We start from the raw sequence: 26,823 nt of genomic DNA on the forward strand, positions 1-26,823 counted from the left end.
AATTAACGGTTTCCAAGGTCGGTCTTTAGATTTTTTTTTTTTTTTTTTTTTTTTTTTTTTTTTATTTTTTTTTTTTTTGTAAAACTCGTCCCGAACAAAATCCTGCATACGCCCTTGTCTATATCTCCCTATCTATATGGCGAAGGAGTGAAATGAGTCAAGCTTTGAATAGATATGAATGCAAAAACTTGGCAAACACTTAGCTGAAATCACCTAAAAATTAGCTAAAATAAAAGGTAATATAAAATATTTGCATAATCGGTGAAGGAGTGAAAACAGATCGAGACGTAAAAGGACCACCCGCAGATGCGCTGGCTTCAAGCGGATTGATACTGAAACGAGGCCGTATACAGGACCTCAAACAAACCCTCTAACCGTGGACACGTTGTTTCTATTTCTCTTAAAAACTGCGGAGAGTTTAATGCATTACTTACATCTTAAATATGAATTCTATAGAGGAGTCATGGTAAAAAAAATAGGAAGAAAAGTGAAAAAATATCTAAAAAATCTAAAATCTAAAATTGAAAATCTAAAAAAATATCGGAATGATGTATTTTAAAAGCTGAAAAATGGATGGGATTAGGTAATAGCATGGCCCGAAAGATTTTGCAAGTGCGTCTTTAAAACTGTGCTATTGATATTCTGTCTTTAATAGGTCTTCAAAGGGCTTTTCTTTTTAATAAATATTATAGGAAAACATTAGAGAGCTTCGCCTTCAATCAGGCAAATAAGCTGGAATTCGTACAGCGACGTCAGTTGACAAAATTTATCGCTTTCTGTCACAACTTAGCTTCACAACAACAACAAAAATACCTGAACTATCTCTTGGATTACGCAGTCTCGGATCATATCTTCCATCGTCTAGCCGTGTACCATTTAATCCATAATGCCTTTGATCTATAGAATCTTGATTATAGTGATTTGGGGGGAGGCTGGATAGCCTGCCATCTAATGACAGATTCTGAGGTAACTGATTATGATATGTGTTTGTCGGGGGATAGTCAGTGTTTTCCAATTTCGGCTCAGCTTTCAAGCTAAAAAAATAATTTAATCGATAAGCAAATCATTTGTGTTTATTTTCAACAATCTATCATTTAGGAGATATTTGGCGTAGATTTTGATAACTATTATCACTGTTCCTAAAACATATAAATTACATTGGAAAACTAAGAAATTAGAACCATATAATGCTTCAGATTCCGGAGAAAAGGACCACAACTTCCGCGTGCGTGTCTTCCTCTGGTGTCTGTGCTATGAACTGAGGCATCCAAACTTAGATGCACCATTTCCTCATCCTACCCCCCCCCCCCCAAAAAAAAAAAGATAATTTATTTTTTCTATATCAAATCATGCCTTAATTATGCGTCCTTAGCTTATATAGTTATCAACACCCGAATTAAGCTTAGAACTTTAAAAGCTCTTTTGACACAAAATTTTCCAGCGGTTACTTTATAAAATCAAAGCACAACTTCAGCTACCACCTTTTTCAATTATTATTATTTTTAAGGTTATAAATCAAATTGAGAACTTTTAAAAGAGGAGGCTACGTAAAGCAGAATAAATAATTCGTCACTCATTCCAAAAGGTTGCATATGAAGTTTTTACACTTCTGAGATCAAAACCGTTTTCTGAGCTGTTCTGAAAGGGAAGATCAATACGACAATGTATGCTTAATCCTACTTTCATTCCCCTGCTCTACATTGCCCAGCTCATCTCCCTTTGAGAACACCTAAGTAATGGCTTTTTGATATACCACAGAAGTGTAAAAAATGTCGTACGCGACCAATGACAACAGCCAAGCAAGGTATCATTAATTTAAATAAAAAAAACAATTTCTATGGTTTGGCATAATAAATATAAAAAAATTCTAAATAGCTAGAAATAGGTGTATAGCTACAATATAAATTGTAGCTATGACAACAAAATACATATTTTATTCCAAGTACTTGAATCTACATAGCCTTATGGTATCTTGTTAATGAGGTTGATTGATAACACAAGACAATTCAAACTTTTTTTTTCAATATACTTGGAGTTTTGCGTTTCAAAGAACGTATTTTACGGAAGATCATGGGGTTGCCAATTCTCGAAAATGTAGTTTTTAAAAATTAGGAGATGTCAGGGCAATTTTGTTGTTTACAATCTCCTTCAATGAAAATACCAAAAAAGGAATTTTTAATTGCGAAAATAAGCATTTTTCAAAATCTAACGATGCAACATATCTAGGAGGGACATGCACCTCTGTCGAGAATTATCGTGTATACTTAGAAATAATCTTGAAGATTATCTTGGGTGCAATATTTCCATTCCTCATCTCCACTTAATTCCGAACCCTCAGCCCTCAGCTATATCATAGATTTTGTGTTGGCTTTTGGCTAATTTTGCTCAATGCTGGGCGGACGTGTAAAGGTATGCACCTAATTCAAGTAAATGTCGGTATTCAATAAAAAAAAGTAGTTTTCTTCTTTTTCGTATTCTTTTCCTACAATTAAAATTGTATATTTTTAAAACTAAAATTTATTACTTTTTCATCATTTATAGTTACTACCGTTTTCATTTTTTGGTCAAATCTTAAAAATCTCCTTTGAAGTTCATTTCAAAGTATTTGGATAATGTGTCCTTGTCTTCGCTACATGCGATTGCTTTTTCACAAAGACGTAGATAAACTGAGGAAACAAAGTACTTTACATCGTCTCTTTAGAGACCTAAAGTAATGTTTCGGCAAATTTAAAACAGTAAAAGTACCAAAAATGTTGCAGAAAAGGTCTCTGTGTGAGAAGGGAGGGGGGCAAAACATCTGTAAAAAAATAGAAAGTATAGAGAAAAATAACATGCTTTCATTTTGTTATATAGTCAATGCAATCATATCGGGCAATCTTGAAATTGAAGGCATTTTGATGAGGTTCTGGACAGCTGTTTGGGTAGTGAAAAAATTCCCAACCGTTCCAGCTCCCTCGTCATTAAAGCACCTAGGAAATCAAAGTAGAAAAAAATTGCCCTCTCCCCCTGGACAAACCCTAATTCATTCTTGAAAATAAAGATTTTCTAACATTTTTCGTGTGTTTGTTTCAAAGTTTTTATGACATTTTCGTCAGTGTTGTCACGTTAAAACTTTCAAATAAATAAGCAAAACTAATTAATAAAATTTGAGAACATTATTCATCAGTAGAAATTCTAACATAAGAAATATGTTTGATCCCAAAGACACAACTACACCTTCAAAGAAAGACATTCATAAGCTGTCTGGTGCCGTGTGGTTTCAGCTTATTTTGTGTGAAATTTCAACCACTTTTTTCGGCAAATTTGACCCCAGCTCCAAAATACACTTCTTGAGCTGCAGGGGGCATATCATACAAATACCTATTAATTAATTAATTCAAAATTATTTTGCTAATAAATAAAAATTTTGATAAAAATATGCCTGAAAACTTTATGGGAGACAAGGGGAGGTGATAATCAAGATTTTGCCCCAGGCGCCAAAGAAGCCAGAACCACATATTGTTTTCAATGCTTACTAATCTTTGAAGGAGCCAACATAAATACAATTTGTCAAGAATTGGAGGCACTACTACTGAAGGACTAGGGTAGGAGGAGACTTGGAAATTCGAAATGATATATCCCATAAAATGTTTGATAAATCAGAACCTAAAATACAAAGAATTTTTTTGCTTAAAAGAACTTTTTAAAAACTACAAGGTTTCTTTATTTATAAACATAAGCAATTTCTGACTATTTACAATTTTTTAGTAGCATTTTTACACTGAATGAGTACTTAACCCAATATTGGGATAAATTCCTGCTTATTGTGCTTATAACTTCAAGATTTTGCCCCAGGCGCCAAAGAGGCCAGAACCACCACTGTAGAGGATATGATAATAACCAACTAAAAACTCTTCGAATGAGTATTGGACCAAAAACATATTGTTTTCAATGCTTACTAATCTTTGAGGAAGCCAACATAAATACAATTTGTCAAGAATTGGAGGCACTACTACTGAAGGACTGGGGTAGGAGGAGACTTAGAAATTCGAAATGATAAATCCTATAAAATGTTTGATAAATTACAAAACATAAAACACAAAAGAATTGTTTTGCTTAAGAGAACTTTTTAAAAACTACAAGGTTTCTTTATTTATAAACAAAAGCAATTTCTGACTATTTACAATTTTTTAGTAGCATTTTTACACTGAATGAATACTTAACCCAATATTGGGATAAATTCCTGCTTATTGTGCTTATAACTTTTAACGGACATTTACAAAAATAAATACTTTGATTTTTTCCAGATTCAAAAAATAAGCACAATTTTATACGGGGCTGCTATTGGAAACGTTGGGGCAACCCCCAGTAGCCCCTCAATGAGCAAGTGCAAAACCGACAAGCCGCATTAGTTACTAAGAATATTCTCTCCATCTACTGCAAGGTATCAAAATTACTGACTTAAAGCACTTTAGAGCAGACACCCCACACCCCTTTCGGGCTGTTTACAGAAACAAATTCGCTAAATAAAGCAACCAAATCAGTTGGTGAGTAAAAACTTGTGTTTGCTTTTATCCAAATAATTTTTTTTATCATATTGAAATTCCTTGTCTCTGAACTAAAATCATTGTTAAACTGATACCAAAAATGTTAAAATTGTTGAACCGAGGAAGAGATTATTTCTAATTTAATCTAGTCTGGTCCCTAATACGCCTGCCAACTTTCATCGTCCTAGCTTATCTGGAAGTGCTCAAACTAGCAAATTCCCTCTCAACTCGCCAAAAGAGAGCGGATCCGGTCCGGTTATGTCAATAACGTATCTAGGACATGTACTAATTCTTCCCACCAAGTTTCATCCCGATCTCATCCGATCAAAAAATCGATCAGAAAAAATTAAAAAATTTCATCCGATAAAAAAATTGTTAAAATGATACCAAACCCCCTTCAGGCTTTTTACAGCGACACATTCGCTAAATAAAGCTACCAGATCCAGTTGGTGAGTAAAAAACTTGTGTTTACTTTTATCCAAATAATGTTTTTTTATCTTACCGAAATTCGTTATCTCTGAACTAAAATCATTGTTAAATTCACACCAAAAATGCTTTCAATTACTCGTAACACTTAAGACTTTTAATGTACTATTCATAATTTATCTCTCCCACGACTGCCATTTATGATATCTCTCCCCCTATAAGTGTCACTCTTAGAAGATTGACCTTTTTATTGAATGCTTAAGAACAACTTTGAATTCTCAAGAAAACAACTTCAAGATTCGTCGCCTGTAGCAACATAAAAGACTTTACGTTAAATTTTACAGGAGAGTAAAAATAGAACAGTTTTTTTTTAAACTGTTATTAAAACCAGTCACCTGAACTAGCAGGGTACTTCCTCCTCCATTGTGTGCGAAAATTAATTTTGATATCAAATCAGGGCGAGGTTTGTACATAGGCCAAGGGCCTACTTCAACAAAATTATTTGGCTATATAGCAGGTGCGGTATAACGAACTCTTCATTCATAAGTGGACATACATATATAAAAAAAAATAAGTAATAACCATAAAGAAAAATTATATTAAGCGAAAAAAATACCCAGGCTAAAAATAAGTATAAATATTTATTAAAAGAAAAACATACAAGAAAGTCCTGGAAAGCAAAGGGTATATTGCCAGTAGGAAGACAAAGAAGAACAATCCCATGAGTATCTTGCCTGTACACACCAAGGCTTTCTCAGCGTTGAGAAATAAAGAATCTAAACCCCAAAATATAAAACAAGAAAAAAAGAAGAAATCTAGCGAAAACCACAATGATTTTGAATTAAAAACAAAATCGTTTTAATTATTAAATATTAACTATTAAAAGAAAAACATACAAGAAAGTCCTGGAAAGCAAAGGGTATATTGCCAGTAGGAAGACAAAGAAGAACAATCCCATGAGTATCTTGTCTGTACACACCAAGGCTTTCTCAGCGTTGAGAAATAAAGAATCTAAACCCCAAAATGTAAAACAAGAAAAAAAGAAGAAATCTAGCGAAAACCACAATGATTTTAAATTAAAAACAAAATCGCCTTTTTCTTCCTACGGCCATTGGCCCGTTTTTTTTTTTTTTTTTTGTTTTTTTTTTTCAAGATTTCTTCTTTGGTCTTGCTATGGTATCGTAGTTCAGCTTTAGATCTTTTAATAATTATGTTCCAGTCATTGGGTTATTTTTTCAATAATTTTTTTTACTATGTCGCGTACATATGCAGGAGAGGGGGGGGGGGGTCATTCTTGCCCCAGTATCACTATTTCTTTTTATGCTGATACATTTTTCACATAATTTGCCTCTTTCTGCGGATACTTTTTGAATTAGTCAGTTCTCCTCATAAAATAAGTTCATTTACAAGTGCGTGCCTTTATGTCGTCAATTGAGTTAATAAACTTACAATATTTAATGCGATGTTCAAGGTACACAGCAAACAGACCATAGTCGCCCAAACCAAATATATATATACAATAGGTTTATAGGTTAATAACGCATATAAGCGTATGTTTCGGATAATCCAGTTTTTATTGGTATTTTAAAAAATACCAAAAATTTTCAATTGTTCTAATTGTGCAGTTTGTACAGAGTGCAAGTGTTATGCATGCGAAGCATAAAAGAAGACTGGAATTTATTGCACAATTCAAAAAAATGAAAATGGGTAAAAAAAAGAACAAAGAAAACAGCAATACTCATAGATTTTGTTTTGCGAAGGAACTGTAAGGCAACAAAAGAAAAAAAAAGACCAAAAAGAAAAAATCCAACAGACAAATAACATTTTTGTTTTTCAAATAAAAATAATCTAAAAGCACTGTTTCAAACGGTAATATGAGGCATATTTTGGGAAAAGCAGGTTTTACTATTATATTATACGTATTATATTATATTATATATTTATTATATATATTGTTATATATTTTAATTTATTATTTTATATATACTATTATATTACTTTTATTACATGAAATAAAATAGTAAGCCAGAATGACATTATATTTAGGTGCAATTACTCAAGATAAAATAAGATCTAATTAAAATAAATTCAATAGACTCCATTAGATTGAACTGATCAGAAAATGTATACAGTAATCGAACAGAAAGTAATCACAATTTAAATGTATAAAGAGCATACTGGATTAATTAGTACAATCTAGATATTACAAAGTTCTTCATATAGAGTTATCTTCATATAGAGGTACAGAGTTATGACATTCAATGTCCAATGCTCAAGATAACTGTATATGTTATTTTTTTATTATCTTATTATATATTTTTTTCTATTATAGTTTTTTTTATTTACTTTCGATTATTTTTATTCATGGTTGATTATAATAATTTTTGCTCTAAATATTAGAATTTTAACTGTTTACTCCTTCGTCAAAAACTTACTTTTGACACAATTTTAGCAAAATCAAAATTGGACATTATTACAAGTATGAATCCTCCTTGGAGTTCCAAGAGCAATTGATAAACAAATATAGATTAAGAACTGATAAGTAATGGACCCTTGCCTCTCATTAAAAACAATCAATATTTGATAGAGTAGGATATGTGAAGCACAACGAGGATGTCTACATATACTTTTATATGGGGAGCGAAAGTTTATAAAAGTATTTCCAGGGGGGCTAAGTTTCAACAAAAATTGTTTCCTTAGTGGGTAAAGAGACATTTTTAGTGTTCAAAGATTTTACTCTTTAAAGTATTTTCGGTAATATAAGGAAGGGGCAGAAGCTTTCCATCTCTGTGGGCTATTTACACAAAGAGGATTCTCCTCCATTACTCTGTGTGTAAGAATACTATTTTTACAAAAACGACACAAAGAAAAAGATAATAGTACTCACTATTGATTATCACCATGGACTGATAAATCTTGAATTTCCATTACATAAGGATGGATCTAAAAAAATAAATATTACTAACAAAAAAACACTTAATAAATGGCAGCAAAGTTTATTTTTGAATTTCACAATTCAAATTTTTGAAATTCAACTTTTTTATTTTCACACTGAGTTACAATTTTTAATAAGAATGTTCTGTCAATTCATAGAAACACATTTGATGACAAAATCTTTGCTAATAAATTTTCTAGAGTGTCAAATATTCACCTTAAATCCTGCTTTTACAGCAAGAAATTGATATGATATTGGGATATATTTTTATCTGAAATTGAAAGTGCTGGTAAAATATTCCCAGATTCAAGATCGGGAAATTATTCTACCATTTTCGAATAAGATTTGAAAAAGTATAAAAGAAACTCAAAGTTTGGGGGATTTTATATGGACTTCACAAATTATGGACTTTTAATTAATTATGGACTTTATTTTAATTAAATTATGGACTTTATTTAATTATGGACTTTACAAAACAGTACATTTATACACTATGTAAAGACAAGTTCGACAAATATACCCCCTCCCCATCCACAATAGAATTTCGAGTATACAACCTGAAAAGAAACATTAGTTTGGTGCACACAGGTCATACTTTCAGGTCAAACATCAAAGTGGAGTATTTTCATTCTGAAGCTGTTCCAAGTTTCTGTGGAAATCCTCTTGTGTGTATAAGACTGATCATTCCAAGAGACATTATTTTGCCACACTTCTCACTTAAACCAGAGTAATTATGACTATGAAAAGACCTTTTTCAAATATATATCCCACTCCCTTCCAACTAATATCAATACTACTCATGAAGAAATTCTAGCTACACCCCTGAAAAAATATTGGGCATTGGTGTGCACAGGTCACATGTTTTTGGTCAATGGAAGGGGGTTCAAGATGTATACTTTCCTGATGGAATTACTCTCTTCCACGATATTTAATGTGGCAATTCTAACAGATATTAATTTAAAAAGATTGCTTATTTTTACAAGCTCTTATTTCAGTAATATGTGAAAATTGTACCACTGGCCCTTATAAGGTTGACCCTTAGGGGAGGATTAAGCTAAAAGAATTTTTTAGAGAAGGGGAAACCTGAATAAGTTCTATTTAAGACACGCTAGGTCTAAAACATGAATAGGTTTATTTAAATGCCACAACTTTTCAAATTCTTCTGAAAGTGAATATGTCAGACCAACCTAGGGGTTAATTCCCCTGTTTGAAGCCATGATTAAACAAATTTTAGAACTTTTTCTGTTTCATAATAATAATTTGCTTGAACAACGTCCCATATTGTACTTTACAAATCCTCAAGACAATTGAATACACAAGACAACAGAATAAGTTCTATTTAAGACTCGCTAAGTCTAAAACATGAATAAGTTAATTCAAATGCCATAACTTTTCAAATTTTCCTGAAAGTGAATGTGTCCGACAAACCTAGGGGGTAATTTCCCTGTTTGAAGCCATGATTAAACAAATTTCAGAACTTTAATTGTTTCATAATAATTATTTTCCTTAACAATGTCGCATATTGTACTTTAAACATCCACAAGACGATTATACTAACTTCAAGTGACCACCATATGAACTTGTCTGTGCTTCTAGCTTATAGAATTACAACAACTTACACAAGTATTAATGACTAACACAAATTTCAATTTTTGTTGCTCTTATTGACGGTCCAAATGAATTTGAAATGTTGTTTTTGAGACAAGACAACATTTTATGGTCAAACTGAACTTTCATCTCACTCTAGATTCAAAGATCTTTATTACTGTACAAAATATGTTGATTTTGTATTTTTATCCAACTTCGTCTGATCATAGTCACAAGTCAATGCATCTTGATAACTCAACGGTCATTTTGAAATATCTTAATACAGCCTTTGAAAATGTAGCTCCCTGATTTTCAAGCTTTTGAAAAAATAGATTTCTACCAAACATAATGTTTCAAGATTTACATAGAAATAACAGAATGAACTGTTACATGATTTCTTCATATTTGCTAAATCTGCTCAGCCATTTCACAATAGAGAGAAAACATAGAAAAGAAGGAAAAGGCTAGAAAAAAATAAAATAGAAGAGACATAAAAAACAGAAAAATATATAGTGGTGTGAACCCGGGAACTGCCCTAAATTAAAAAAAAAACCTTCAAGTATCATTTTTATCATAAACATAATATACATATATAATGTACATAATATATATAAACATAATATAATTCTAATAATGCGACAACCTTGTTCAGTCACAATAACCCAATAGTAAGCTACAACTTTTCTACAGGCGGGGTCATTTCATTTATCTTACACCAATTAAACCCTATTAGTATAGTAAATCTAGATCAATTTCAGGGGTTACCTCAAACAAATTGCAATGGTTCTGATTTTCATATCATTCGAACCGGAACAAAAATTCTCTACAACATATAAAATTGGCCAAACTCGGTCGAGGCGAAATTGACATTTTTTCGTCTTTTCATCTAAAATAATGATTAAAAAAAATAACTTGCACTTTTAAAAAGTCGGGAATCTGGTACATAGATTATACGAATATGGACTCAGTTCTGTATTTTGACAAACCCTAAGTCGTTTGCCCCCCACACACACATGCAAGATGAAGCGTGCATTAATATACGTTGTATATTACACGAAGTTGGAACCACGCAGAGAAAATTTACACTTCTTATGCCAAAATGCTAGGAAAAGGTCATGTCCTAGTATCTTGGATGTTTTGTTACACGAAGTTGGAACCACGCAGAGAAAATTTACACTTCCTATGCCGACATGCTAGGAAAAGCTCGTGTCCTAGCATTCTGCATATTTCGACCCCCCCCCCCATATACATACACAGAAATTACAAATTAACATAAAGCAGGGTCAGTGCCCCCTATGCCTTCTAAAGACCATTATGTCATTTGCATTCTACTGAAAAGAATTCAATTGTTTAGCGGCGTGTTTTCATTTGTCATAACATCAAAAAAAAATTAAAGAGAATAACCATTATAACCAAGTTTCTGAAAAGAACCAATGAATGTAGATAGGTAATTTAATATGTACTGATATTCATTCCTGCAAATGTCAGTAATTTTGGATTTTTAACATTAAAATATATCTTGTTTTCAGTAAAATACAAATGACATTCTGGTCTTCCGAAAGCATAGGGTCATTAGCCCTATTCCTGTTCCTAGTAATTTATGTTTGTTTTAGTTTGACTGGATTATCTATTGTAATTTCTGGTTACTTTAGGTTTAATTTACTTATCAAGTGATTTACGTTTTTTTACATTAAAATTATTATTTGACTTTATTTCCACTCAACTTTAGTCTAATGTAGCTCCTTGCTTTTCTTCAAAGATTTCTTTGTAGAATTCTTTCTAGATTTCAAAGAATTTTTTTTTAATTAAATTCTTTTTTGTTCAAATTGACTTAGTTTTTTATTTGGTGAATTAAAGGAACATTTGTTAAATTTTTTGGATTTTCACCTTAAGAATCAACATTTTGGCTTGCTATTTACACTTTGAAAAAAATTTTGCAACACAATCGTCATGATATAGATGGGTATGGGGAATACTATTCAAATAAATGGATTGAAAACCTAAATAATATATGGGCTTTTATAGGGCTGAAGCAATTCTGAATTACATCATGATACAACCTTGAGTAAATGCATGTATCAATGAAACATCTCCCTCAACATGCACTGAAAGTTTCAACTTAATTCCCTTAGTCATTCCTGAGATATTGCAATACATCCTTTTGACAACCTTGGATACACATAGTATCTTTTGATTTAATTAAACATCCCCTCAACATACCCTGAAAGTTTCAACTTAATACCCTTAGCTATTCCTAAGATACCACAAAGAAGTCATTTTGACAACATTGGATGCACATAGCGTCTTTTGATTTAGTTGAACATCCTCAGCAACATGTCCAGAAAGTTCCAGTGTAATACTCTTATCTGCCCCTGCGATATTGCACAGACACCCTTTTGACCATCTGGATACATATAGTGTAGTAGTAGTAACAGGAGCAGAAGTAGCAGCTGCATCACAGTTGCCGAGGTAGTAGCAGTAATTGTAGTCACAAGTAGTTGCAGTTGAAAGTAAATCATAGTCAGAAGTAACTGCATTTTCTGTCATAAATAGTTGTCATCACAGCTACAATTAGTTACAGCCATAGTCATAATCACAAACAGTCATATTTTCAGTTGCACTTAGTTGCAGTTGCAAGTAGTCACAGTCACAAGCAGTTGCAGCCAAAAATAATTGCAGTAACAGTTGCAAATAGCTGCAGTCACAAGTAGCTACAACAACAATCATTTGCAGTTGCAATCACAAGCATTAGCAGATCCAGTCGCAAGTAGTCACAGTTTCAAATAATTGCAGCAGTAGTAGTATAAACACTGAAAGTTTCAACTTCATACCCTAAGCTGTTACCAAGATATTACATATATGCCCTTTTGATAACCTGAACGCACATAGTGCCTTTTTGATTAAGCTCAACATTCCTTGAACTTTCACCTTAATATCATTAGTCTTTTCAAACATACCCAAGATCAAACACCGCCCTTTCTGATTATAAATAATGTACATAATGAGCCCAATGCCTAATTTAAAACCCTTGTCGCATGGGTGAAATGGGTTATCTCATCCCAAAGGGCTTAGCTATCTAACCTCTCAAATATTTTGAACAAATGGGACATCTTAAAACTTTTAACAGTGTAGAGAAGGAGGGGCATCTAAAAAGAGCAGGGAGGCTGGCTGCCCATCAGTCACTTTTGACTTTTCAAAAGGACACTAAAACATTCAATTTCTAATTTAATGAGCCCCCTCTGAAGTTTCTACAACAGCTCCTTGTATAAAAAATAGCCAAGAGAAATATAAAATAAAAATAAATATATATATATATATATATATATATATATATATATATATATATATATATATATATATATATATATATATATATATATATATATATATATATATATATATATATATATACCTAGAGCCCAATATGCTCTTTAACTAGGCAGTGCTATTGCACTACATATGATATAGGATTTTAGCATTTTCTTCAGAGAAAACTGAACAAAATACTACTGTACAAATTTCAGAGAAAGCCTATGGCTTTCTCTTGTGTTGAATAAAATAAATAAATAATTAAATAAAACATGTCAGTGTCTTGGTTTATCCCCAGCAATAGTGACTAAACTCTATAAAAGCCTGGTGAGACCTAGATTGGAGTATGGAATGTGCAGTGCCATGCCAATTAATAAAACAGACCAGATGGCTCTCAAATCTATTCAAAGACGGGTGACAAAATGTGTAACGGGTCTAAAAGATAAAGAGTATGGATGTCAACTACAGAGCCTGAAGCTACCAACTCTGACATACCGTCAACACAGATGTGATATGATAATGACCTATAAGTTACTCCAATCTGACAACAAAGATATGTTTGAACCTGCCCAGTCATCAAGAACCAGAAGTCATTCAGTAAAGCTGTTCTGCAAGCATGCCAAGACAAGAAAAAGAAACGAAAAAGAATCTCTCGTACAATCGAATCATAAGTCTATGGAGCAGCCAATGCAAGACAACAATGAGATATACAACAATTGACAGCTTCAAATCTCAACAAGGACTGGGTGACAAAACCATGGCTCACTCAATGGGATACAGCAGATTTCCCAAAGCCCCATCGTCACTAACTGGGGTACACTGGATTCGGCCATATCCACAGCAAATGCAATCTAAGATAGACCTGACCCTAGTTCTTTCAATTCACAATAAAAAAAGAACACCCTCTCAAATTCCCAAGGGAAATCACCAAAGGCAAATACAAAGCTCAATTTGCTGTGATTGCACTATAGTGCCATTTAGCATACTCTTAAAAGTGTTTCTGGAATGAACTTACAGAATGAACTAGGACTTTAAAGGAGTTTTCAAGCCCACCTTCACCCCTTTCCTACTGGTAAGGAGGAGTAATCCTTTAAATTACATTTAATTTAAACTACATTTCATGGTTTTGTACAGGTGAGGGTACTTGTATTCTTTTTATTTCAGAGTTTCAAATTTTCAATCTCTTAAAAAGAAATAAACTTGCCATGAGTAAAGAAAGTTTTTGCAAGGTATTTTTGTCATTTTTGCAAGGTAAACCTAAACAAGCACATTGACAACTTATCATACAATGAACCTAAACTTAATAAGGCATTTGTTCAGCCTTGAATTTAAAGCCATAATATCATAGTATTCAAGGCTGAACAAATGCTGATTTGTTCTTAAATTTTTCTCTCCTTTAGTAGGACTTTCCCTGACCCCAAGCTGACCTTATCCTACCAAAAAGGTCACACATAGAGTGGCCAGACGGGTACATTTGCGTCATTTTAACGCATTTTTGAGGTGTTTGCGCGTATCAGCGAATTTTTTTTTTTGAGGAGGGGACCGTTCGTTTGGCTGATTTTCGCAAGAAAAATGGAGCTTTCGGTGCCGCAAATGCTGAAGGCTGAACAAATGCTGATTCAACCCATAATATCACAGTAGTGTATGTCTGTAGAGTCATTCTACTGACTAGGGAATACCTTATACTTTTCACTCTCTATCCAAATGGGATATTCCTTCATTTTAATCAAATATTAATTCTACTACATTTTAATGGAGAAAAATTAGTGGAGCCTCAGAACTTGGCATATCTAATTTAGCTGTTAAATAATTATACAGATTAATAAATTTATGTTTTAAGTTTGCCTTTTCAACAAAATATGTGCATGTGAATGCTGTAGATCCATTTTCAAAATTTCTTTTCTAATCATACAAACTTTTAAGTTAAAAAAAACTAAAGAGTCTACTGCCTTTTTAAGTAAAATTGCAACATAAATTAAGATTCACCAAAAACTGGATAAAAATTCAATTTTGGATTATGGTCCAAATTGATTCCTAAGATCTGCCTTGCAAAGTCCTACCATCTAAGAGATGTATAATCTCATGAAAATATGCATGGTAGAAACGAATTCAATTTTGATACTTTAATTAAACATTCTGAAGTTGTTGGAGCAAATAATCACAAGTGCTAGTGCTTTGCAGAGTTCAAAGATAGCTTAAACTGCAACTCACTAGTAACCATGCTAATAGACATTTGTGAGCATCTGTAGATGATCATCATAAATTCAACCTACGTGCACCAGCTGTTGCAGTAAGAGCCAACCAAATTATTGGAATGATAAAGAGGATCATCACAAGTTGCAAATCACCACGCTCCTAAAGGATTTGATTCAACCAAAATAAGAGCTCGAAATGTGCCACCAGAGTCGACTAACCAGATCAAGCAATAATATACACAAGATAAGATATTTATTTTTTAAATAATATACATAAGATAATATTTTATTTTTAAATAATATAAGATAAGATATTTTTTTTTTATTTTATCAAAAGCATCAAAGGGTCAAATTCAAATTTTGGAGTAATCAAAAACAAAACAAGCAAAAAAAATTCATGAAAAAAGCACAAAAAGGGTCTTTAAGATGCATTAACCCAATCTTGAAGTTAAAATTTAGGATAGGCTTCCATCTCTCACATATTCTACTAACACATGTATAAGGATGTGGCAATTACATCTGGTTATTGTGTAACTAGGATATCCTCCCAAATCTACTCCAGTTAGACAGTTCATAAATACTATAAGACCTACAAGATACTATAATAGTTCTATAAAAGAACTGTTAGGAAAGGTTGCAAAGAATAAACAAAGGGAGACAGTTAAGTATTTAGGACAATATGTAAACGATACTGGCCTAATTGATGTTTTGTAAAAATAATGAATAGTGTGGTATATGTGGGTGTATGGCAATGCATGAATTGTATTGTAAAAACTGTCCGGTTTTTCCTCCCCTATTACATAATTGTAAATTAAAACTGTAAATATAAAATTGTGTAAGTATGAATGGTTTATTGGATTTTGTATTATTTTTTTTATGGTCGAATAGTCAAAATATATATAATCTAGTTTACTTTTTATTTGCTGGGGGTATATATTTAAGTTTTATTTTTGTTTATTTGTTGGTATTGGATTTACCACTTGTTTTTATATATGTTTGTTAATGAAAGCAAGTTGTCAGTCTGTTGAATTAAATTATATTTCAAATTTGGTAATTTTTTTTGTTATATATATGATGAAAGTGTATTGATTGTTGTTTTTTTTTTGTTTTTTTTTGGTAATTTTTGACGCCACTACAATGAGGGATTTCCCAAGGACGGTAGGACATCCCTCTTTATGTAGGAAGTGCAAGGATTTTGTTATTTAAAAAAAATTTGGTTTTGTGCACTTTCAGAATTTTTGACTATTTTAAATATTGTATTTATAATTGAATTACTTGATATTTTATGATTTTTGACAAGGTATTAGACTAATTGTTAGTTTGTGTGTAGTAGATTAATCAGTACGACAAAGCATGATTGTGAAGATTTTTTTTTTTTTTTTCTAGGTTGATGATAAAACAGAAAAAAGATCCTGGAGCATAGAGAAGAAATTCTGGAAGCTCCATTCAATTACACCAACAACAACTATAAGACCCTTCTCCCCTGAGTCTCTATATCATGCATGCCAACATTAGGCTGGATAACAAATCCTTCTTCCACCATATAGTTGGCTAACCCTAGCCATATAGTTTCTAGATTTAACATTCATTCAAACTCAGGCAGCAAGCTGAAGCCCTTGAACTCATAATGTCATAAATTTCAACTTAAATGGCATAATTTTAACCTCTAAAACTTTTAGCAAAATAGACAACAGATTAATTCAACAACAAATATCACATGATTTAGGACATATAATGTTTACAGGATGTATGTCTACAAACGTTTACATAAGACATTAGGGTATATAGTAACACAGTTACAGAAAACATATAATACTATTTGACAATCCGAAGAGTGATGAGCATGTATTGATAGGCCTGAGTATTTCCAGTGCTGTCGAGATACCTCTGGGGAACAAGGACACATAAAGAGACATAATAACTAAAAAGTGGAAGGTTTAAGCTCAGAATTTGTAAAATCAAATTATTATCTAACCAAGAAAGCCGTGATTAAGTGAAGTTGAAAACAATGAGGTACAAAATTGAAGTAAGGGTAGCCTTCTGTCTCTCAATTCTCTAGAGACCATCAATTGTCAAAACCCTTCAAATAGCACTTACTCATTGGCAGAAATAGCAGGTTAATTATACCAGCTTGTCAATCTGGTCTTTAGGGTTGTTATCGTTGATCTGAAAAGATTCTTTCTGGCAAAAACTTGTAAAAATTTCAGGTAGCTGGAAATATTCTATAGGACTGTTCGAAAACAGGAAAATACATTGAAAAATGGTTGCAATCATCTTACAGGTTATTGTCTTCTGCTCATGATAGTACTGATTTTGTCCCAAAAGCAATATCCTTTATAGAGTACACTTGTGAAAAAGAGCTACCCATTTTCTAAGATTTCTAAGCAATCAGAGGAAATAGAGCAAAATCCTAGCAAACATTTTGTAGCATCTTCAAGAAGCTATGGCCTGATATTAAAAGCAGTATCTTCCGCCAATGAATACTTGAGAACTTATTAAAAATTGAATTTTCAATGTTAACATGGGATTTTCAAGTTCAATCAATTCACTTCATAACAGCCTTAACAAGAGAAAGAGTTCAAAGATTAGCTCTTTTGTTATCAAACACTTTTTTCAACAAGGATTAGGTCAAGCAAAAAATAAACATTTTTTAGGCATATCTAAGGATGTTTTGACTAACCTACAGGCTAAAATATGAACAGACTCAATGTACCTTTCAACGCTCTTTTAGCATTTTGTAGCATTTTTCTCATTTAGCATTTCAATTAGACTACACTAATTACTACTATAGAATAAAACTTTAACACATGAGCTGAAAAAAAATAATCCAAAAGAGAAAAAAAAAATATGTCTTACTGAGAATGGGCCAAATTATAAGAATAGTTTTCTCTAGGAAAATTGAAGAAGACTAGAATTGGCAAGTTAAGCCCTAAGAAGAAAGAGAAGCAACATTTAATATTTTAAGTATAAAAAGTCTAAACAGCTGCATCTAGAAAAATCTAAACATTTGGCTTGATTATTGAATTTTGAAACTTCAATAAATGGTGTATTTCTTATTTTAGTTCTACTACTAAAAAACAAAGCAGCCATGTACCACTGCTTGAACTCCATGCAGCTTGAAACTCCTTTTCAGCTCAAAATAAAATTTGCAACAGGAGCACTAAGTAAACTAATTTGCTATACTGACCATGTTCTGAATCTAAGTTGAATCCTGCAACGAGTTGGTGATGTTTTTCTATTCTCAAAGCAGAATAACTTAAGCTTGGTCTATATTTCAATTCTACTAAGTCAGAAATAGTCCTTTTTAACTGGAAGAGAGATATAAAAAGTTCAATCAAATTTGGGAATTCTTTGGTTCAACCTGTCCATCACTTTGTCTATCTTGGTCCCCCTATAGGTTCGTCCATGCACCACACCAAGTACCTCCTTATTCAACATCTAACCTGCCACATTCCCACATCTTATGCGTCAATAATTTTCTGCAAGTTCAGATTCAACTGACCTTTGCTAGCTAGTCTTTTCAATGCAATAGTTCTCCCTCACATTCTGTATATTTCACCCTTTCGGAAACTGTCAACTATTACTGACCATACAAAATACACTCAATCTTCTTCCATTTTGCAAAACATTTACTCTGCCTTCCACCCTGGCCAAGCAACTCAAAAATTGTCTGACAGTTTAAAATTGCTGACCCAAATATTGCAGCAGATAGAGCAATAGCTAAACACAATAAAAAAGTGAATATGACTGCCCATGAATGATGTTCTGTACTATTTCAATAGTCTGTGCCTCTTTTTTACGTTGTTGTTTGTTTCCCTTTTCTCTCTATCTCTTTTGCTCTGTCTTATTCAAAACTTTGTAATTTTTTATATATGTGTCATGACCATACATTGTGCAGTAATTTTTAAAATTTGTTACTAATTTATAGTTTATTTTTATGCTTATAATTTCTGTTTGCCAAAGTTGAACCATCCCTGGTCATCAGTATTGGCCCAGTAGTTAAGATCTTTTTGTTGTGTTTTTTTAAGTGTTTGTTTTCGTGCTTAGTGTGTATTTATTCTTTTTTTTATGCTCCATCTTTTCCTTTCTTTGTATGATGGGTTTTACAATAAATAATAATAACAATAATATTACAAAAAGCAAAATGTGCACTTATTGGTATGTTCATCTTTTAGATTTCAAATTTATCAAACATCACAAAATTTATCCAGTTTTCTTAGTGAAAACATATTAAAACTTCCAGAGACAAATCAATTTTGGTGGATGTCTGGAAAAAGCATATTTGTGACTAGATTAAAATCACAGCCATGGGTTAAAGCTTCAATACAGGCTATGGCATTCCCATACCTACACAACAGTTTTATATCTTAAACTTAACGTTGAAGTTTCTAAGTCACCAGGCAGCAATAGCTGCAACCTAGTAAAAAACAAACTCTAGCCCATAGTAACTAAAGCTGAAAAATGCATTTCTAAGAAACTTTCTAGTGAGTACATTCTCCAACAATTCTCATTTGTAAATAAGATTTTAATCCTTTAGTTTTAAATTCTTCAGATATAAGGAGTGGCACCCCTAGAGGATATCATAGCCAAGTAAACAAGAGAGTATTTGCATGGGATTCTGATTAATGGATATTTTTCTCGACTTGGTTTGTTTTGGGTGTGTTTTTGGGCTGAAAAACCGTTTCCTAGCTAATTTATCTGTTAAGTTTGCCTCCCTATAATAGCATAATACTTGTAGCCACGAATATACAGTGATTTGGAGATAATAGGCTTGAGACTGGCTGTATGGGATTTCAGCTCTTGCTAATAGAAGAGCATCTCCAAGTACTGAAAACCATGTTATGACCAAGATAGGCCAAGGATTGCACAAAGCCTACATTTATACTGGAGGTTCCAGGGACTTCTTGCTGCCTGGTTCTAAGCTGGCTTAAGCGCTTTGGTGTAGACTTGAGAAGATGTGTTGATCCTGTCCTGCACTGGTATCTGGGGCCATTGCTTTTTGTAAGGCCAAAATCAGTTTAATGATTAAAAGAATAAGAAAATTGGAACTTGGAATGTTATGATGTTGAAAATCAACTATTGTATTGACGACTGAACGAATTCAGACAATTCAAACTGGACTTATTAGGAGCTTCAGAAGCTCATATCCCACAGGTAAGAGGCATGAAATTAGGTGATACAGAATTCATTTACTCAGGTAGGAACGATGGGATACATAGAAAGGGAGTAAGGCTCATGATGAATAAGGAAGCTGCCAAGTCTTGTCTAGGCTGGGAAGGTATTAATGACTGTTCCTGATCAAAATTCCTGATATTCCTATTTCCATTCATATTTTAGGGCATTTCTACAATAGTAATTTTATATAGCATTTTATAATGCTATTATATAATTTTATAATAGCTATCAGATTTGAAAAATTACATTATATATCCAGCACTAAAATTACGAAATATTATAAATGTATAATTTTTTTTTACTAACCCATGGAAAAGATCACTTCTGAGATGTTTGTAAATGATATATTGCAGTGTTTAAAATCAAATCAGATGAAATTATAAGACAGAAAATTATTTAGAAACATTAATAAAATTTTGAAAAAAAAAGGTGTTCCTGTGATTAGCTGAAACTTGCTACATATTACAAAGTAAGAATCTCATCATTTCTAATATTTGATTTGTTGTATAGCTTAGGGCTATATATAAGACAATTAGGCAGGGGGACAAGGCTGGAGATGAAAGTTTTACTGCTGATGATGAAAACTGTATATGTATTCAAAATATCCAGTTAAAATTCTTAGATCTGTTCACTGTCGATTAAAAGGTTTCATCACTATTTTGAACTGTTATACTGTTGTCATGGAAAGGCAGTGTGGTCTTTGAAGTTATCTGCTGAGGATGAATTGTCAAAAAAAAGAGTAAAAGCATTAAAATGAACAAAAAATTAGCAATCTAAAATGCCTCTGTTTTTAGTGTAGCATACTTTATTCTAGAGAAACAATTTTCTTAACCTTTACTCTGAACTGAAGCTGCATCCAAAACTTATGTAAATCCAAAGAATCTATACACAATTTTAAGAATGTGTTTTTAGAAAAAATGTCTCAAAAGATATATTTGTTGAATGTCTAAAAAAGGTTGAAAGTCTAAAGAGAGCCATTTAAACACGAAGAGATCCTAAATTTAAGGAAACTAATATTTTCAGCTACAAAGGCTAATTTTGATGTATGTCTTCTTAGATCAGGTATGGCTGAATTTTATTTTAAAATAAAATATGTGCGGTATGGACTTGACTTGAGTCTTTCTAATGAAGAAATCAAGCTTGAGCTACTAGATGCATCAGAATGGCTAGTAGAATTAGCAACTGCAACTAGACTTGAACAAAAGAAGGATGATGATCTAGTGGACAGTAAATCTGTTCTGATAAGCAGCCAAAATGATATAAAAGTTACTTTGTGCAGCCAATTAAGGTGGGTACAAACAATATAAGCCAAAACAAATCTACTGCACTATTTGTCTAATGCATGGCCATACCAAAAACACCAGCAAGCAAACAATTCCTGCATGTCCACAATGTGAAGGAATAGGTTACAATCAAGATGTTTGCACAGCAAGAAGACCAAACTGCAATAATTGTAAGACATATGGGCACTCTTCCCTACAAAAGCAAATTTATCCTTTGAATCAGAAGAGAGCTGTTAAAGTAAGGTTGTCAGACCAAATGAGACTTCTGTACTCTATGGTAGCAGCAAGAATTCCTGAGTCAGAATCAGTTCAAAGACTAGCAACAAAAAGGTCACTCCAGACCAAACCCCCCAAAAGATAGTATGAGTCAACCTCACAAAAGAGATTAGGAAAGAAGCAGAGGCCCTTACCAAAGACAGCAAATATATGGCATTGCACCTCTACCATCAATACAAAAAACACAAAGAAAAGACACACAATCTTCTCAATTGCAACATATTTAACAGTTAGCCATCTGATTCAATCCAGTGGAGAAACACATCAAGTTCACAATACACACATATCACAACACTTCTCGGCACAGCTATTTGAACTTCTGCCCAAATGATGAATCTCATTCCAAATAATGAAACTGATGAAGTTCAGCTCCTGAAAAGTGCAATAGCCATCCCTGTTTTGTTCCAAAAAAGTGAAAACAAAGAGGCATATGGAAAAGATTTGGTAAACCTAAAGAAAGTTAGCAAAGAGAAAAAAGCACCTCACACCCAAACTAGGTGCAATCAGCAAGCAGATAGTGAAAAGGAAGATGATCTCCTCTCCTTTGCAAGCAACAGTGATACAATTAATATGGTAAATCTAGAAGGAAATAATGGACCTTAAAACATTGAAAATCCCCCAGTGGAATGTGATTTCATTAAACTCAACTAATAATTTTCAACATTTAGAAAGGGCACTAGTCCTTTTAATATCCAATCAAACACTTTTGAATTTTCTATGACAACTCCTTCTTTTCAGCAACAGGTCCAGCTATCTTTAATAACAAACATTAGCCATCAATGTAGGTGGCATTATTTTGGGCATGGCATTAAGATGGGTAGTAATTGCTTACCAAACTCCATCCTCTTCTGACAACCAGAAGTATCAAGAAGACAAAGTCATCCTAGAAACATCCAACGATGGTCATACAGAAGAAACTTGTCAAATATAGAAGCATCCCTACAGCCCAAATGGGAGGATGTATGGCACACCTCCAAGATGACTGGAGACTTTTTTGTGGATGCCCTAGGTGCCTCTGGAGGCACAGAAGGAACAAAGGTCTAAGAGAACTATTAACCACAAGTTTCATAGATAGGACTAAAATTCATAGTCAAAACGAGAAATTATGATCTCTGTTTCATGGCCCTTCTGTAAGGAACTGCAAGGGGGTAGGGGTGCAATTTTTTGTACTTTGCTGGTTCCCCCAAAAAATCAAGTAATAACATCACCTGACCCCCAAATACTTATGTATTGCCCTTACATAAACCTGGCTTATTATGGATGACAAGAACATATTATTAGGAAAGTTTTAATGTGGCCATAGGCTAAGTAAAATGTATATTTAGTGCAGTGTTTTAACCAATAGTCATATTGACATTTTCTATTTTATAATGTTAGTTAGATAAAGAGCTTTTTGTCAGGTTTATTGTATTGGCTACTTTTGAATATATAAGAAAAACTTTAAACAAAAAAAAGGAAATAGCCTACTAAGAAAAATAGCCTAGAAATTGTTACTTTGTAATGACAGCCTATATCACAAAAAGGTATTTTTGTCTTATAGCCACCTTACTGAAGATCTTCTGCAAACATGAGACAATAACTGGTTTTCATGGTATTTATACTAGACAATTAGCTTGGGTTGGTGGGAAACCATATTTTAGCTATATTTTAATTAAATATTTAGTTGGTATCTTAGTTAGGTTAGTTTTGGTTATGTATTAAATATAATGTAGTTGCCTTTCAAAGTATTATATGTTCATCATATTTATTTCATTCACTATTTCATTTCAATAGCATTAACCAAACTTTACTTCTCAACAGAACTTGAGTGTGGTTGCAATGAGACACAATCACTCACCAAAATATGTAACACACACATTTCATACCATATTATAGATCAACATATAACATATATAACCTATATAGTTTCCATTTCTTCATTTTGTTGATGGTGCTTCTTTGACATTGCATCTATTTGAAGAGGAGTGACATATGGAAAAATATATAGAAAACAGGTGAACTTGCAGTTTTCAACATAACTTAGCTAGGATGGAAGTGAATACATCAATTGATGGCTTTTTTTAGCTCTTACACTGGGGGAAATTAGGCTACATTTTAAGCTGTTAAATGGGCTCCAAACAACCTGTAGTAATCAAAAGTTCAAAAGTCTGTTTTTAAGAAATAGGCTTAATTGGCAAGTAAAAAAAAAAAATACCATCATAGCCGAATCAGGAATGGTAGTAATTATTTTCCTCAGCCTGAAGTGTTATTACAAAAATAAGATTGTAGAAATTAAAAAAAAAAGCCTGAAACCCCTAAAAAATGACTAACTTTTGCTGTGTTGTTAGCTTTGAAAGGTTTAATGCCCTTTTCAGAAATTATTTTCAAAAATTATGTTAGGTTATAGCTGCTTTAAAGCTTTAAAATGTAATTTCAAAATGTAAAATGTAATGCCCTCTTACCAGAATATTCTATTGAGGAACCTATGCAAAAGATAACTGTGGTTGCCTTGATGTGGAGAGTTGACTGAAGCTAATTAATCCTAACAAATCTGTTGGCCCAAATAGAGTTCACCCATGAGTATTGAGTTATATGCAATTAGAATACATAATGAAATTGTAGAGTGGGTGCTTCAGTTTCTTTCCAGGAGAAAGTAAAGGGTAAAACATTAGGAAAAAATGGGCAGGTATTCTTTTAAGAAGGAGTGGAAGTATTAAGAGAAGTGCCCCAGGGAACCATCTTGGGACCAACATTATTCAACATTTATATTAATGACACACCAACCACAGTCAAAAAAGTCTTTATGCTGATGACCCTAAACTCATTGGGCCAGTTGAGAGCCTCTATGCAGGGTGACCTATGGGTACTTTCCCAGTGAGCAGCTTTGTGGAGGCTTGAGTTCAATGTAAATAAATGTTAAACAATCCACTTTGGAAAGAAAAATGAGAAATGCCCTTATCATGTATTAGGGATGGATAGATCAAGATAGACTATTATCTTGTCTGAAGCAGAAAGAGACTTGAGGGTCATAGTTGATAAAGAATTAAAATTCACTATGCACACACAGATAGCTGTAGCCAAAGCACTCTAAACACTTGGCATTATAAAAATAACAATCACTATGATGATGATTAAATCATATAAGCATTGGTCAGGCCTAATTTGGAATTTGGCATGTGTGTTGCTAGCTCCCTTGACAAAGATGACCAGCAGAAGTTAGAATCAGTTCAGACACAGGTTACAAAAGCAATTGACAGATGCAAATGCTTAAACTAATCATCCTGTCTGAAGAAACTGAAACTCCTTACTCTTTTCTACAGACAAAAAGGGGTGATATTATAATGACATATAAGCTACTGAATACTAACTCCCTAATAAAAAAAAAAAAAATTCAACTTGACCAATCTGCCAGAATTAGGGGGCTTAATCAGAAACTAGGCCTATATCAGAAGAGAGCTGTCAGTACACTATGCAATAACTTCTTCACTAACAGAATAGTGAGTTTTTGGAGTTCACTCATCAAAGAAGTAGTCACTACCCTCAGTACTGCTGACTTTAAAAGAGCCATTGATGGAGAAAGGTTATCATAGCTATGGTGAACTGAGTGGGATGCAGTTGAGACATTCAACCATTGTCATCACTAATCAGGAATTATACAAGATTTAATCCTTATTTAGCTGGACAATGCATTTTTTGGTGATTTTAAGGACAAAAGTTATCAAAATAACAATTGCTTCCACACTAGCTAAATTAAACTGAAAACTGTAAATTTACCAAGAAAATATATAATTTGGGTAAAATTCTAGTTGAGTGACTTCTTGCTATCTCAGAAAGTGGTTAAGTTAAGAACAAACTTTCAGGGATGGGTCTAAAGGCATGTCCCAGGAAGTTATTTTGATGCACCCAACTCTACTCCTTCTCCCTCTAATGGGGCCTGAAATTTGCCTACATGACAGGTCTATACCTATTGAAATTTTGACAAAACAACATGGTAAAATTCAAGTTAATTGACTTCTTGCTATCTTGGAAAGGGTTTAGGTTAGGAAAATGAAACTTTCAGGAATGGGTCTACAGATTAAAGTATGTCCTGGGAAGGTATTTTAAAGTACCCACCTCTACTTCTTCTCCCTCAAGTGGGCCCTGAAATTTGCCTACATGACAGGTCTATTACCTATTGAAATTTTGATAAAACAATATTTTACCTTCATTTTCAGTTACTAGTTGCTTTTTCTCTGCATTTAGTTCTGAAAATGCAATTCTTATTATTTGAGTAGAATTTTGAGCCATATCAATATTTTGTTTCAAAACATAGGAAATGTATTTGCATATCTTTAAAACCTCATAAATTGGGATTGAGCAAAGTTGTGGAGCTGAAAACAATTTTTTTTATACTTAATTCAAGCAGAAGATCTATTTGGCAAGGTTTCACCTTTGTAACACATATATTTTTAAAGGTCATCAAAGGTCAGGGCCCTCTAGAGGGAGAAGAAGTGGAGGTGGGTACTTCAAAATACTATCCCAGGACATACTTTAGCCTTTAGACTCATCCCTGAAAGTTTCCTTTTCCTACCCTAACCCCTTTCCAACACAGCCAAAAGCCAATCAACTAGAATTTTACCATAATTTGGGCTATATATTAGCACACTAGCAGGGGTGAGAGCAAAGTGCAGCACTTTTAGGAATATATAAAATTTTATAATGTCAAAAGTTGCTCCCAGCATTTTATTGTTTCCTTCTGAGGAGGAGTAATTGTAGTAGAATATAACCAAAAAAATCTACCAGCTAGAGTGGGTCAGCAAGCAATGCTGGCAATTAGCCAATCATTTCCTTTTAATAGATTTTTATTCCAAATATCAGATAGGCCTAGAATTATACCTACATATTCCATACCATCCTTCAAAAGAAAAACTTCTCAAGCCACATTAAAAATAATCCATAGAAGTCACACTCACAACCCAAGGATTTAGTTCTACCAAATGTACTCACAAATGACTAGTATAAAAAGTAATGTTTACATCTGAAAAGTCCTGCAAGCCTACGCACGTGCGTTGTTTTTGCAGCTTTATCATCAACTTTGCTTGAGAAGATGCGTGAAATCCTTTGGAAGCAAAACGAAATAAATATTTTGTATT

The 26,823-nt window shown here is 32.9% G+C and overlaps 1 protein-coding gene across 5 annotated transcripts; it reads right to left on the reverse strand.

Moving 5' to 3' along the window:
• Positions 1 to 30: 30 nt before the first annotated feature.
• Positions 31 to 26,752, reverse strand: LOC136035269 (uncharacterized). Of its 5 annotated transcripts, none has more exons than XR_010619381.1 (3): positions 26,678 to 26,752; positions 7,840 to 7,895; positions 31 to 1,034 (listed from the first exon to the last, which is right to left on the reverse strand). XR_010619381.1 is itself a non-coding variant. In XM_065716944.1 (3 exons), exons 1-3 carry the CDS (start codon positions 26,577 to 26,579, stop codon positions 767 to 769), a joined length of 333 nt encoding a protein of 110 aa, XP_065573016.1. In that variant the 5' UTR covers positions 26,580 to 26,672; the 3' UTR covers positions 31 to 766. The 5 variants fall into 5 exon arrangements, 1 of the variants encoding a protein (XP_065573016.1); XR_010619382.1 differs by having other exon boundaries at positions 26,707 to 26,749; XR_010619384.1 differs by having other exon boundaries at positions 26,582 to 26,696.
• Between the last annotated feature and the right edge of the window lie 71 nt (positions 26,753 to 26,823).

This window comes from Artemia franciscana, chromosome 14 (genome assembly GCF_032884065.1).
Source record: "Artemia franciscana chromosome 14, ASM3288406v1, whole genome shotgun sequence".
Taxonomy (NCBI): Eukaryota; Metazoa; Arthropoda; class Branchiopoda; order Anostraca; family Artemiidae; genus Artemia; species Artemia franciscana.

Excerpts from the sequence above, each read along its gene's own strand:
- LOC136035269 (XM_065716944.1), bottom strand. Across the intron at positions 1,035-7,839 it reads GTCCATGGTGATAATCAATA|CTTGAAAGCTGAGCCGAAAT; the intron begins GTGAGTACTATT and ends TTATTTTTTTAG.